The sequence below is a fragment of the Akebia trifoliata genome, chromosome 13, assembly GCF_017979445.1.
Source record: "Akebia trifoliata isolate Shusen 1 chromosome 13, ASM1797944v1, whole genome shotgun sequence".
Taxonomy (NCBI): Eukaryota; Viridiplantae; Streptophyta; class Magnoliopsida; order Ranunculales; family Lardizabalaceae; genus Akebia; species Akebia trifoliata.
The window spans coordinates 5,175,695-5,190,358 of NC_141387.1; the positions used below are offsets into that span (position 1 = coordinate 5,175,695).

General features: G+C 34.3%; 2 protein-coding genes across 2 annotated transcripts; one reads left to right on the plus strand and one right to left on the minus strand.

Annotated features, from left to right (window-relative positions):
* Positions 1 to 395: 395 nt before the first annotated feature.
* Positions 396 to 5,261, plus strand: LOC147387484 (F-box/LRR-repeat protein At4g14103-like). Its single transcript, XM_086420733.1, has 4 exons — positions 396 to 493; positions 1,966 to 3,093; positions 3,548 to 3,715; positions 3,834 to 5,261. Exons 2-4 carry the CDS (start codon positions 2,008 to 2,010, stop codon positions 3,987 to 3,989), a joined length of 1,410 nt encoding a protein of 469 aa, XP_086276859.1. The 5' UTR covers positions 396 to 493; positions 1,966 to 2,007; the 3' UTR covers positions 3,990 to 5,261.
* Positions 5,262 to 9,359: 4,098 nt separating this feature from the next.
* Positions 9,360 to 11,202, minus strand: LOC147387485 (vacuolar protein sorting-associated protein 28 homolog 1-like). Its single transcript, XM_086420735.1, has 2 exons — positions 11,040 to 11,202; positions 9,360 to 10,364 (listed from the first exon to the last, which is right to left on the minus strand). Exon 2 carries the CDS (start codon positions 10,215 to 10,217, stop codon positions 9,588 to 9,590), a length of 630 nt encoding a protein of 209 aa, XP_086276861.1. The 5' UTR covers positions 10,218 to 10,364; positions 11,040 to 11,202; the 3' UTR covers positions 9,360 to 9,587.
* Between the last annotated feature and the right edge of the window lie 3,462 nt (positions 11,203 to 14,664).

Sequence of the window (14,664 nt, forward strand, 5' to 3'; positions counted from 1 at the left end):
TTTGTCACCTTTTGTGTCTTATGTACCTTATTACGAAAAATCCGTGAATAAGTTGTCATGACATCTCTTGTGAGCATTTCCACCATTAGTAGTTCAACTAACATTAGAATCTATATTGCTAGCCCCTCCCATATGTGCTCACGTGCCAAATGCGCCCATTGATTGCTTGGATAATCCCATAAAAATACGTTTCAAAATCATTTAAGAAATCTTCTAAAGAGAAATGTCACGTGCTCTCCAACATAATTTTTTTCCATTTTTCGACTCTTCATTTATTACTTTTAATACAACATAAATGTGCTTACCTGACTGAGGTTAGTCGCGACAAATCTCATTAAAAATTATATTCCTTGATAAATAGATTTATCTTTTGATGCTCTGTATCAAAAGAAGCGGTTACAATAAAAACCTCTATATATAAGGTAGGGGAGGGATAGAAGATGCTTTGAGTTTAAAGATTGCAGGATAGTAAGGAGGGAAGTCACTGAGAAAGGTATCAATCTATTTCTCATGAATAAAAGAAAGTTTTTACATAGTAATTTTTCTTTTTCTTTCTATCGTTGTCATAGTGTGTGTTTGATAACATTTTTGAAGTCTGAATGGAAGTGGTCCACTTTTAAAATTCAAATTTCAGAAGTTTTATTTCCATTTATTTTGTTTAAGAATTTAGATTTTAGAATCGAAATTCAGAAATTTTTGAATTAGCAATAGGGGACGTTGGATGAAACTTTTGAAGTCTGATATCTACTTTCTAGACTTTAGACTTTAGACTTCAGATCTCAGAAGTGTTACCAAACATAGCCATAGTCTAACCATCTTGGAAACAATCCGATCAATAAACAATCTTAACTAGGGTGTGAATCAAGCAGATTGATCAACTAATAAAGTTTGTCAAAATCAAAAAACAAGGGCTATGGTTTTGATCTGAGCCAAAAGTAACAATAGATCAACTTGTAATTCTCAAGCCCTAGAATCCTAGTCAACCTGCGCATATTTGAGGTTTTATATGCTTACGCCTTATAATTATTCCCTTTGCTAGGGCCAATACAAATATCTTGTTAGATGATCTAACTAAAGAGTGAATCATCCATACCCTAGAGATCATCCTCACAAAAACTCAATTGCTCTATAACATATCTCCCGAAAAATCGATTTGAAGTGTATTCAAGAGTTACTCATAAGTTTACTTTTTTTAATAAGTAGTATATGAAAAATATTTTTTTTTTACTATATGATAAACATGTTTTATTTTCTTTGATAATAAACATAATGGTGAAAAATGAGAATAACTCGCATACGTGTGGCTCCCAAAAAAATTAGTAATTTATATTGGTCAAAATTGGGAGAAAAAAAATAATCAATTTTGAAGCCCTAAAAAAAGGCCCAAGCGTATGCTAGGGTTCGATCAATTATGGGCCTTATGGCTCCCACCAAATGAGATGCCAATCAGTCATGCAAAATGAGAACTGGAGTTGGTTAACTACAAACTCCCTGGAGTATAGGATAATGCAATAAAGGACTTTTGGGGGGTCCAAGTGTCCGTTCTTGACGGCGCAGTCGGACATATTAGGTCTGGCTGAGCTACAAGGCATGCTCACTAAGACGTAAAAGAAAAAAAGTTATAAAACCCCAACAAAAGGAAAACTTTCTCCTTAATTTTTAAATCATATAATTGATTCAATATTTTTGCTAATTCAAATCTCTTTTATTTCATTTTATTCATTTGGATTTTTAATTTTTAATTTTATTTAAATTTTTTGGCGATTTATTATTTTGTAACAACCAGTTTGATAATATGCCTATAAGAAGCAATTTCCATCAAAGTAAACCATGAATGATCTATAATGCAACAATGTAATTCAAAGATTCAGATCTTCAGACTATTTTTCCTAAGAGAAATTGTTGTTTACTTATATATATGGCATGAAATCTTAACTAAATGTATTAGAGTTTTGTTTGGAACAGGTTTTTTGGACTCTTTAATTGTGGTATTGGATACCATATTGCATGGATAACAAAATGTTCAATGAAAATGAAGGAAAATTAAAGAGAATATGTTGTCCAAATTTTCCGATTTTAGAAGACGATGATAGAATTAGTAGTTTACCGAATGAAATATGTGGTCACATTATCTCCTTTCTATCACAAAAGGATGGTGTCGTTACAAGTGCATTATCTAAAAGATGGAGATACATATGGGCTATTTACAAGAATCTTGATTTTAGTTACTCTCTTTTTCCGAGTATGGAACTGAAAAGGGATACTTTCATGGAGTTTGTCGAGCGTTCACTTTCTCTTCATGGTGGGTCAAATATACAAAAACTCCGAATCTCATTTGGACCTAAATATAAACATATGCATCGTGTCTCCTCATGGATAGAGTTTGCTCTAAAGCGTAAGGTTCAAGAGCTAGACCTTGATTTAAATCGTGGACTCTATGTACTACCTTCAAGCGTCTTTACTACTGAATCTTTGAAAGTGTTGAAATTGAAGTCGAATTTCGTTACTCCAAGATTTCCATCTACAATGGCCTTTAGTCGATTAATAAAGTTGCATGTTGAGAAGATTGAGTTTACGAAAAGTTCAAACTCGACACCGGAACTCTTTTGCTCGTGTCCGACACTTGAAGATTTGAACCTAGATGGTTGCATTATGTCTGGTTTTGAGGCACTCGATTTCTCTTTTCCAACACTAAAGAGTTTGACCATAAATGATTGTTCTGGTTTGAAAAAGTGCACAATCAAGGTATCGTGTCCATGTCTCGTAAGATTTAAGTACCTTGGTTTGTTGGCGAAAGACTATTCTTTGGTGAACCTTTCCTGTTTAGTTGAGGCATGCATCGATATTGACAAATTATATAGAGCTGGTGATGCTCCTACTTTTCAAGGTTCCTATGATGATGACTCCGATTCCGATATCTTTGATTCTGATGATTCTGCTTATGATGACGGCTCTCATTCTGATGACGGCTCTCATTCTGATGACGGCTTTGAGTTGCCAATAATTGAGGAAGTTCATCGGTGCGACGTGAGCGAGATTCTCAGAGGGATATCCTGTGCCAATGTCGTGGAATTTTCTTTCATTCGCATGGAGGTTTGATTCTTTAAAGATTTTTCAATCATTGCTTTCTCTACATATATGTATCTTTGCTCACCATGATACACATCAATTCAACACACTAAATGATACATGGAGAAGAGTCAAGGCCTGTTTTTGGTGAAGATAGTTTCTCATCATGGAGATCATCCTCACAACATATCATAATGAGTTTTGTTTTTTGTTTTTTTTTGTTTTGTTTTGTGAGAATGATCTCCATGACTACAAAGTAAGGTTTAAAATCTCATTTTGATTATTTATTAGACCAAATCAGTTGTTCTCAATGACCAATTAAAGCCTTACTTGACTTTCTTTGTACAAGATTGATTAACATGCCTGCTTACATTTCTCTATTTGAGGAACTCTCGTAATAAACTCATTCATATTAAATTACTGCATGTTTGGTCTGCTGTTAACTTTATATTTCTAATTTTCTTTCTTTTCTGTAAAGTGGAAGTTTCACATGCCGGAGCGAGATGTATTCGAAAGTTTGCCTAAATTTTATCATCTCAAGCATCTAAAGATAAGGATTGGTCTTAGTAAAAAACATCTCAATTTGCTGACCTGCTTACTAGAGAGTTCCCCTAATCTCGAAACTCTCATCGTTGATTTTCATGAGGTGCCAACTCCCATCTATGCCTTATGTGTTCATACCTTCCCAATTCTAAGCTCTTAATTTTTTTGTTGATTAGTTACTTTCTTTTTAACATTTCAACTTTTTCTTTTTGTTCTCTTAGGGTTTCAACAAGAAGGGGGAATATTCAATATCAAATAAGATGATATTAGAATTTCCAATTGAGCATGTGAAGATGGTTGAGATCCTTTACTTTCGTCGATCAACAAAGATTATTGAGTTTAGGCATCGGGCTCCATCCAACTCAAGAGGTACTTAATGGTGGATCACCTCAACACATTTGAGATCTGATACTCTACTTTTCATTTATGTCTACATTTTAAGGAGAGACCTCCAAGCTATAATTACTTTTTATGACATTATGATTTAGTTTTGGTTTTGTTGTGCTCATTTTCATATTTAAATTCTATAAATATCGTGATCTCAATTTTGTTTAGGCATCATTGTCTGAATTTGTCTATTATTGTACTATCGACTTCTTATTAAAACCGGAACCCGAGCAAGATGAATTAGTGCCATATGTGAGCCATTATTAGAGGCATATACCAAGATTAAGATTGCTTATCCATCTTAATATGATTATTTCAGTGGTTAGATTTTGATTCTTGATGGAATTAATAGTCATTGTTTTCTGTTATTGAAAGTTCAAAACCATACATGTTGCTGCCTCATGAATCTTCATTATAACATATCTATATCTTCAAGAATCAATATGTGTGGTTGTGTGTATCCCGAGGAAAAGAATCTACGATTCTTGCACATGCCACCTTAGGGGACGTGTGTCAGAGGGGGCATCAGAAAATGACGACTCTAAATAAAATTATCGTTAACGACCTTGGCTATGACCCAATGTTTGGGATCTTAACTATTTGATTGGTAATACTTTATGGTGACCATTTCAAATATTTATTCTTGATCGACTACTTGAACGGTATGCAGATGTCAGGCCAAAGAAATCATGTTTCCTAATTCTTGGCTTTATATTACTTTGTGTACCTCTTCCTATGTTCATAGTTTAGATTGCTCTGTCAAAACAGAGAAATCTTGAACATTACTATCGTCCAATTAATTTGTTACCTAGCTCGAAACCTAAATCTCATGGTTTCATTGGATTGTACTCATAATTCCTTGATTCTTAGATCTATATGAAGTGAGAGATTACTTGCTTTGAACAGCAATGTGTCTCTAAGTAAAATATTTAGTCTTTTCGAAGGACGATAAAATTATCCGTTACATATGAAATCTAACACTAGATTAGTTCGAGACCTGACCAAAATTTTTAAGTGAATTTTTTATTTTATCAGACACTTTTCAGGCAATGGTGTGAGAGAACTTAATTATAAACCAATCTTTGTTCATTAGTTCGAACCTAGGTGGTCCTCCAAATATCTTTAATCTGTAATACAGTAATTTAGGAATAAGAAGCACCATGAGTATAACAACCAGTCTAGCTAAAAAAGAATGGCACCACTGTACTACTAGAATAGCTAGTAGAGGAGTAGGTTTGATATGGAGGAAAGAATAGAAATAGGGAAGAAACACAAACAAGTAAAAGAAATAGAGGCCGAAGATTTATATCTAAATCGAATGTCCTGATAAGGAAAAAAATTATAATTACAAAGAGTACTATGTAAAGATATAATAGGCTAGTGGCAAGCCGAGCCTTGATAAGCTCCTTAGGAAGGGTGGATCAAGTGTTCGAAACCCCACGAGGCAATGAATTCCTTGGGGTTACCATCTAGGGTCCAGTTGACCCTTGACTCAACCAGTTGCACGTAGGACTTTCCAAGGGGGCGGTGCTTGTGACCGTGGGATTAGTCTCACCTGGAGATTATCTCCCTATATATACCTTTTTATTTATAATGAAAAGTAATTAGGTGACTCTTTTTATTAGGAAGTCTAGAATAGGCTCTTTTAACACAACTTGGAAAGGCCTGTTCAGGAAAAAAAAAAAAGAAATGTCTCTCTTGCTAATAATTTTCATCACCGTCAAAATAAAAAAGTTGAAAGCTTCTTATCTAGATATTTGATATAATCTTTGTAAACATGGTTTTAAAACTCGTTTTGCGGGCTTGTCTCGTCCATGAACGAGACTGAGTTGTCTCAGACAAGTTTTCTGATATTCTTGAGTCATCTCGTCCAACAATGAGACAAATGAAACATGGTTTTAAATCTCGTCCGATACATTTTACTTGTCTATGCATCTCGTTGGTGGACGATACAAAGACGTATAGGACGAGTCGAAAACCATAACTAACATCTATTATCTACATACATACATGCATATAATTCCACAGGAATGATTCAATTTGTTCTTGTTGTAAGTAAACTGAAGGAATGATAATGCATGCTTCACTATTGTAAATATGTTGGTGAACGGAAGGCAGAGAGGATGAGGACCGAGTACACAAAAGAAGTTGAGACCGAGCTCATACTAAGGCTGTGCAGTGCAGCTGAGGTTGAAAGAGAGTCTGGAAAAAAAAATGGAGAATATGTTGTAAAAGCTGTGTTAGAGAACAAAAGAAAGATTTTGGTGCGAATAGTGGTTCATGTTCCACCTTTTCTTTCTTAAATAATTTCTCTGATGGAAAAATTGAGGAGTCCGACTAGCCTTACTAAGATAGCAAGATAAAAAGGCCTCACTAAGCCTCATCCACCATAAAAAAATCTTGAGATTCGTAAAACAAATCCTTGAGATTTGTAACATGAGAACAGTCAGAGACTTTATTCAATGTGCCCAGTTCAGGAGCCAACAAGCACTTGGAAGATTATTCCTTGTAAAAGAATCCCAAGCACCCACAATCCTTGTTACACTTCTCGCTACACTCAACCAGCTTCAAGGGTCCATCTCCCTCTGTGTAGTCGTTCATGAAGTACTCAACACCCACAGCTTTGTAGTAATCTACATTGGCCCCACCCTTGCATGGAAGAAGCCTAGGAGGTTCACAAGTATTGCTTCACCCCAACAAACCTTGTGGCCTTGGGCAAGTACCACACTGATCATTATGAACCACATCTCTTTGGCAACTTGCACTCACTCAATCTCCAATCTCTATCACATATAGGTATGATACTTCTAATGCATAACTATCCCAGTTTGTTTCTCAAATAAATATCCCAGTTTGTTTCTCAAATAAACAACCTACTATCACACACACACACACAAATCCTCGATTAAACTTCACATATGATTGGCATTTGTGGAATTTAGCTTCTGAAGCGCCATCATCAAAAATGTATGTGACTATATTTAGAAACATGCCATCATTCCCGACCCATTTCTCAAAACTCAAAGGGGAACATAACATTCCAAATAAAAGGGGAAATACATTTACATCGAAGGGATCTAAGAAAAAAATCGAGAAAGCAACCTAATCGCACGATATGGCTCCTAGAAATAGATCTAGCCAAATCTATATTTGCTTTGATTGCAAAGTGTGAAACGGACATTAGTCATGAACAAAAAAGATTACACAAGATGTAAGAATGTCAATATATATAACAGAAGAAGGTTTGCTATGAAAAGAAGAATCAAATGTGCATTCATCTTTCAAGTCTCCCAACTCCAGAATTTAGATATGTCTGTTAATCTGCAACCAAACTACTTTGCAAGCAAGTGTGAGATAAACTTATTTTTAATATCTTGTAACAGAATTAAGGTCTTCCAATATAGCAGAACTTGTCCATGACTAAGAGACACGTGAATGATTAATACCCTATCACCAACAAACATCAGCTTCTACTAAAGAGATATTCCATTTTTCTGTTGCAAAAAGTTTGAACGGAAAGATCTAAAATGTGATTTAGTGCACATCAAAGCAATGATGATTCTCCATCGGAACCAAATCACCCATGTAGGTGCATCATTATCAGTGGACTCCGGGGAATGAATAATACCCTATTACCAACAGATGGTGATTTCTGCAAAAAAAATTATTGCAATCTGTTTGAACTGAAAGATCTAAAATGTGATTTTAGCATACAAGCAAGGATTTTCAAAGGTTAAAACTCTCGTCTTCATGCAATTTTCAATCAAGAGAAAAATTCATACTACATCAACCGGAACATTCTGATGCATTGTGAAACATTCCCCAACATTCAAAGTTCGAGGCCAATGTTTTGTATCGGTCTCAGCCGATACATTCCGATATTTTGAAACAAGGATGTTTCTCCAGGAAAAATTCTTCAGTCACTGTGTCACCAAAATAAGGATCTATAAAAGTAAATAATAAAACCTTTGTAGTAGCCTGATCTAAATTCTAAACAACAAAATATTTCCTTTAAGCCTTCACTAGTGGTACCTGAATTTCAAATCGTCCTAATAAACAAGTATATTATTCTAGTACAATTGTAATGGGACTAGCAAAGTCCTGACATCTACCTTCACCATTTTCTTCACATTAGCAGAAAATAGAAGCAATTTAAATTATTTGGGAAGACTTCATCAGCACCCTTTTTTTTTCCATGGTAGAGATCTCAAGCAACATAATTTTCTTATTAGAAGCCTATCTACAAGATGTCTGCATTGATCAAAGGAGGAAACACAAGATAAGGAAGATACAGAAGAGAGATTAGATGGTTTCAGACATGAGCTTTACAAAGGTTTAATGCACAACCACAAAGAAGGTAAAGACAAAGACTAGGGCACACCAAGTTCTTGAAAAAAGTTCTTTTTTTCCACTCTAGAGAGTAGATCATCTAGCTCAAAAAGCTTTCTTGCAAATGGACTCTTCATGAAAAAGAAACACGGAGCTGACCCCAAATTTTTTAGATAAGGCTTTGATGATAACAAAACGGAAGCATGGGTTTTACAAAGTATGGAAATCATCAGATACTTCTTCAGAAACAATGCATGATAGAGGGATCACTCAGAGGACCCTTGAAGATGAATATACGCACTAAACACCTAGAGGAAGTTAATGTGGTTTGGATCTTGATTCAACCACCTATTGATAATGAGATGGCCAAATCCATGACTAGACAAGAAGGCCTTTGCATAGTTGAAGATTGAGAATTTTTTTTATCTTTTTTTATAGGCAAAGATAGAGTTTTATTAAATAAAAAAGCAAAAAAGCAGAGGTCGAGATGACTATCCTAACAACAAATAGAAGACACCACAAAGGAACAACACCCCTAAACAAGCACTGATCCTCAATAAGATTACAGACTCTATCCCACCTTACAAGAAAGTCCCCAAAGAAATACCTCTAAACTCTTTAAAGGCTATGGACAAAAACATCACCACTAAAACAGCAGTGACTATATCATGAGTAGGGAACTCCTTATTCTCAAATATACGGTTGTTCCTTTCTTTCCAAATGACCCAGCACATAGCAAACCGAAGTGTAAGTTTAGATTTCTTGAAAGAGGCACCCCCACTGAAGAAACCAAGACTCAAGCAACACTTGCACTGTCGAAGGAAAGTCTTCTTTTAACAAAAGTGTTGCTATTTATAAAAGAAAATTAATAAATGATCTAAACACAAAAAATCAGGAAAAAAAAACAGTGCATGCCACTATAAAGAAGATAAACACATACATCCATGGGATTCCTCAAAACCAAAAACTGCAAAGAGGATGCAAATATTTAGATAACCAAAAAAAAAAAAAACACTAAAGAGTACACCCCATTTTTCTAAATATAATATGCAAAATTAATTCTTCATGATCGAAAAGAACTATGGTCTATAAATCCACAATGTCTATACTTTGTCGTGATCCATAATTTCTTACAAAATCTGAGATAACTTTTCTAAGTAATCACAAAAGTCCATCCAGAAGATACAACACATAATACCAAACAAAAACAACCCAATCAAAATGAAATTGTTCACTTATTACAAGCTTACCCATATAGATTAAATGCCAGCATTGGGCAAGGCGGCCATGAACAAGTTATAAGACGATTCAAGGTCGAAGTGAAGCTGTCTTGCCTGCTGTTCTGTGAGCTCGTCTGCAGCTCCCATCTTTGACAACCTAGCAATCCACTCCTTCATCTTCGTCCTTCCCTCAAATTCCGGAGGCAAAATACTAAGCTTGTTGAGAGAAGCAAATAAATCTGCGAGTACTGGATGAACCTGATCGACAGCAACCATGTTTAGCTTCAACGTGTCCATGGCAGTTATGAAATGTTGCACGCATTCCGCCACGTTTGCCGCAGATGTGTTAGAGGACCCAGACGAAGCCGCTCGGTGCTCAATAGTTGCAGGGACACCAGAGGTAACGAGGCGGTTGAGAGCAGCGGGGCAGTCCATCTTGTAAGTGTCAACAAATCTTTCCACACTTGGGACAATGTCTTTGAGACTGGAAGTTAGGGTTTTGAATTGGGCAATAAGTTTGAGGCACTCAGGCTCGTACTCGGCTGAGGAAACGATATCACGAACATAGGCCTTCTCGAGCTTCTCGGTGGCTTTGATAATAGCGTAAAGGTCGGCGAAATTGTCGTACATCTCCCTCTCACGCTTGTCATTCCAAAGCTTTACTTCCATTGAAGTTATAGTTGAATTGGAGATCAATTAGGGTTTATTTATACTTTTGGTTCACTTTCTTATACTAATTACTATAACTAAGATGTTTTTCTCTCGGATTAAAATTGGAGAAGAGAACGGGACACGCGCACAGGGAGATCTTCTTCACTGAAGAACAATTAGAAAAAAAAGATTGAAATTGATATGAATTATGCAATCACAGAAAAAATACAACTTGACATAAAGAAAAACAAAATCCCAATCAACCTAGGAAACACAACAGCATGGAAAAGATCAAATTTTGTGGATGGAAAAGAAAAGAATGAGCAAAAATTCTGTAAAAATCCAAGCTTTGGTACTTTTCTGAATCCTTTGATCAAATTTTGTGGATGGAGAAGAAAAGAATGAGCAAAAATTCTGTAAAAATCCATGCTTTGGTGTTTTTTCCTGAATCTTTTGATCAAATTTTGTGGGTGGAGACGAAAAGAATGAGCGAAAACTCTGTAAAAATCCAAGCTTTGGTGTTTTTTCTGAATCTTTTGATCAAATTTTGTGGATGGAGACGAAAAGAATGAATGAAAAATCTGTAAAAATCCAAAGCTTTGGTGTTTTTCTGAATCTTTTGATAGAGATTACCCCCTCCCAAACAATTTCTGGTAATGGAGGACAAATAGGGACAAATGAAATCCTAATTTCTGAAAACAAATCGCACAGAAACCCTGAAAAAGATGAAGATTTTCTGAAAATAAAAATAAACTTTGGATCTCTTTCTGAATCAGAACCACCATATATAAATCAAAATCCACATAAAATAAAACAAAGCAAAGCAGAGAGAGATCTTACCAATCAATAAAACGTAGCTTTGAATGTTCCGAGGCTATTGCAGGAAGGAGAAGGGTAGAAGAAGAAACAGTGAGAGAGAGAGAGAGAGAGAGATTGCGTGTTGGATGCGAAGAGTACTCTGACGCGTACGGCTCCTTGTAGAAAGATCAAATACAGGGAAATTATTTTTACAGAAAAAAAAAGAAAAAAACAAATAATATTTTTATAAAAAGTAATAAATTTAGAGAATTTCTATTGTCGCGCCAACTTTTACTAACATCACACCAAATGTGTAAAATTGGCCATTTATACTAAAAGAATTGGTGTGTCATTAGTAAAACTAACGTTGAGGGCAGTGTTAAAGGCGCCCATCAAGTTAGCTGAGGCACCGACACATATACTAATATTGTTTTATTTATCTAATTTTAATCTTATATGGATTAAAAGTTGGGGAATGGGTTGATTTTCGGTGAGGAGGATGTTGTGCTTCTGAAATTTCAAATCCCATCAAAAGTGATTTACAAAATAATGAATAATCCACAATTCTTCAACTTGTTTTGATAGAGTTAGAAATTTTAAAATAAGTTGATTTTTGATGATGATGATCTCCTAACCATGGAGATCATTCTCACCAAAATCACCTCATTCCAAAACTTTTAACCCATATAAGATATAAAAAAACTTTTGCTATGGTGTGGGTGCCCCCAATTAAGTTGTTGGGTGCCTTTAAGAATGCCCCAATCTTGAACGGTTGTTTAAGAGGTATTTTTCAAGAATGCTTGGTGGAGTTATTCATTATGTAATGATTATATACTCAAAATACCCTTTTAGAAATGCTTGTTGGAGAAGCGTTTTTCACCTTTGGTTGTTGATTTTATCTTGGGTCGTTCAATTTGCACACACCAAAATGGTCAATTGAACGAACTTACTTATGATATCCATATTAATTTTTAAATACCTAATTGCACACACCTAACAAATGCACTTTAACCTAAATTGCTTATTTCACCCACCTAAAGGTGTTGAATGATTTTTCTTCTTTTTCTTCTTCTTCTTCTTCTTTTCTTTTTCTCTCTCTCTCTCATTTGTTCTTCTTCTTTTCATTTGGAAAGGTTTCATGTTTTAAGCTTTGACCTTATTTGTTTTTCTTACCTTAACACTTTCAATCAAATTGAAGTCGTTTACATGAGAAAGTTTTGTTCAGTAGTTATCTACCGAATTAATTTTGTAATATTTGGTAGAAAGTTTTGTTTGGTATGTACCTACTGAATCTGTTTGGTAATATTCAGAATGTATCTACCGAATTTATTAAAACAATTTCAATCTGAACTTAGTGTACAAAATTTGTCAAAAAATCTTTGATTTCTTCGATTCAAAATCATCGTTTTGAGGTATTAATAGTAATTTTTCATCTTCATTGATGATTAAATGCAAAAAAAAATGTATTATAAAAAAAGTCAAAGAAATAATATAATTTAAAAAAATAGTCCAATACTTAATCTTCATTGATTCAATCTCTCACAAAACTCAGAAGGAGATGAATAAGAAAAATAATGAAGAAATGAAAGAAGAAAAAGAGGGTTTTTAATTTTTTATTTAGTAAATAGTGGTATGTGCAATAAGTAATAACAAAAGGTAAAATGATATTTTTCTTTTTACAAAAGTCACTTAAGTGGGTGCAATTGACCATTTCATCGTTTGTCTTAGTTTCAACTTGAGTTCATGTCCTGTAGTCCACCCATAAACAAACAAATCTAGTGGACCTACACACCAACATCACTCTCATAGAGGTTATTTTCAATTATTGGATTTATTCTTTTTTGTTTTTTTTTATCAAGAGTTTGAAATTTAGTTATATGGTCTGAAATTTTATTATTACAAATTTACTTTGTAAATTTATATTTAATAATAATAATAATAATTTACATTTTGGGCTTCATTTTATAATCTTCCATGCCAACATCCTTGGCAATTTACTTTTAGACCTACCACTTCCAATTTTTGGAAAGTAATAAAAAATTCATACACATCAAACAAATGAAATAAGATAAAATGTTAAAGAGTTGTGAGAATCAGATACTCTTTTTTTAGACGCCCTCTTACATCCCTATCCATAGTTGTAGATCATTTGTCTTGGGATACACTTGAAAAAGATTTATGGTTCTGTAACTATTAAGTCAGGGAGCGTATGAGGTTGTCTGGAAAAAAAAAGTATCAGATAATCATTAGTCAATGTTAAATATATGACTGATGATTTTCTGATGCCCCCTCTGACATATACTCTTTAACATGGCATGTGCTAGAATCGTAGATTTTTTTTCCTTCAGGATATACAATTACACATATTTATGGGGATGTATAGTTGTGTATCCCGAGGGAAAAAATCTATGGTTCTAGCCCATACCATGTTAGAGGGGACGTCAGAAAATCATGACTCTAAATATATGTCAAAATATTCAATAGAAAGTAGCATTGTACAATAAGAAATACCATCATTTAATGATAAACATACTTGCGAAAGTGAAACCATAATACAAGCTTGGAATGTGGGTCTTGTCAATTTTTCCTATTCTTCTTCCCTTTATAATTGTCATGTCATGACAAGAACTTTTCTTTGATGATGGTTTTTAACTTTACAAGGTTTCTATTAGGTCCACAAATTTAAATCTACATTGTAATTAAGGTTGGGTATCAAGAAAATAATGAGTATTAAGCATAGTGGCCTAGGCCTCCCACGATTTTGAGTTCAAACCTTCTTGTTGGCCATCCATTGGGATTCATCCAGAGTTACTTAGTATTTGTGATTTGTGTGGTATTGCATGTATCTAAAGGATTTGAATTAGATATGGTGTTCTAAGAAGTTAATTTCCTTGCCCTTGCTAGTTGGATCTACGGATTCAGACACCCCTATCGTAAAAAAAAGTGGGGGAGGAGAGGGGGGTTGGGTAGCAAGAACATGCTCCTAATAAAAAATTTGAAAAACCTAAGGAAATTAATGTTTGTGATATCCTTCTTGAGAATAGCTAATATGTGATACTTCATGACAGTTTGGTAGTCATTGAAAACCATGTTTTTGAAAGACTAGACACTTGTAGAAATTAACTCAAGACTACCAGAACAATTTTGTGGCTCTAAAGCAAGTCCTAAAATTAGTGACATATCTAGAGGGATAAATTGCAAAGACTTCCCTTTTATCAGAAAATATGTATTTTCGAACCTAGAAATTGTATTGTGAACCAAATGATTGTTACCTTCGAAAAGAAATCCGAACACAAAATTTTCAACTAATTTTTGTATTTGGAGAGAACGCTTGAGAAACTTAGTGAAGATGGTGATGTATGAACATTTTGTGTAATTGAATTTGCTGTATCAAAAATCATAAATGAAATACTAGAAATAAGTAAGTATTGTTGTAACATTTTAAAACAATTTATATAACAAAACACAATTGTGGAACACACTCCTTTTATTCCATACTAAAGAGAGGTGAAATTTTAATCTCGTTATGAATATCGAGGATAATTTTAAACTTTATTGACTTTTCTATTGAGTCGTGATAATCTAACTACGTCACGTGGCATACTCAATCGACTACCTAATGTGACAAGTTCGGGAATTGTAGATCTGTGCTCCTCGGGATACACGG

Excerpts from the sequence above, each read along its gene's own strand:
- LOC147387485 (XM_086420735.1), bottom strand. The coding sequence starts at position 10,217 with ATGGAAGTAAAGCTTTGGAATGACAAGCGTGAGAGGGAGATGTACGAC.
- LOC147387484 (XM_086420733.1), top strand. The coding sequence starts at position 2,008 with ATGGATAACAAAATGTTCAATGAAAATGAAGGAAAATTAAAGAGAATA. Across the intron at positions 3,094-3,547 it reads TTTCTTTCATTCGCATGGAG|TGGAAGTTTCACATGCCGGA; the intron begins GTTTGATTCTTT and ends TTTTCTGTAAAG. Across the intron at positions 3,716-3,833 it reads TCATCGTTGATTTTCATGAG|GGTTTCAACAAGAAGGGGGA; the intron begins GTGCCAACTCCC and ends TTGTTCTCTTAG.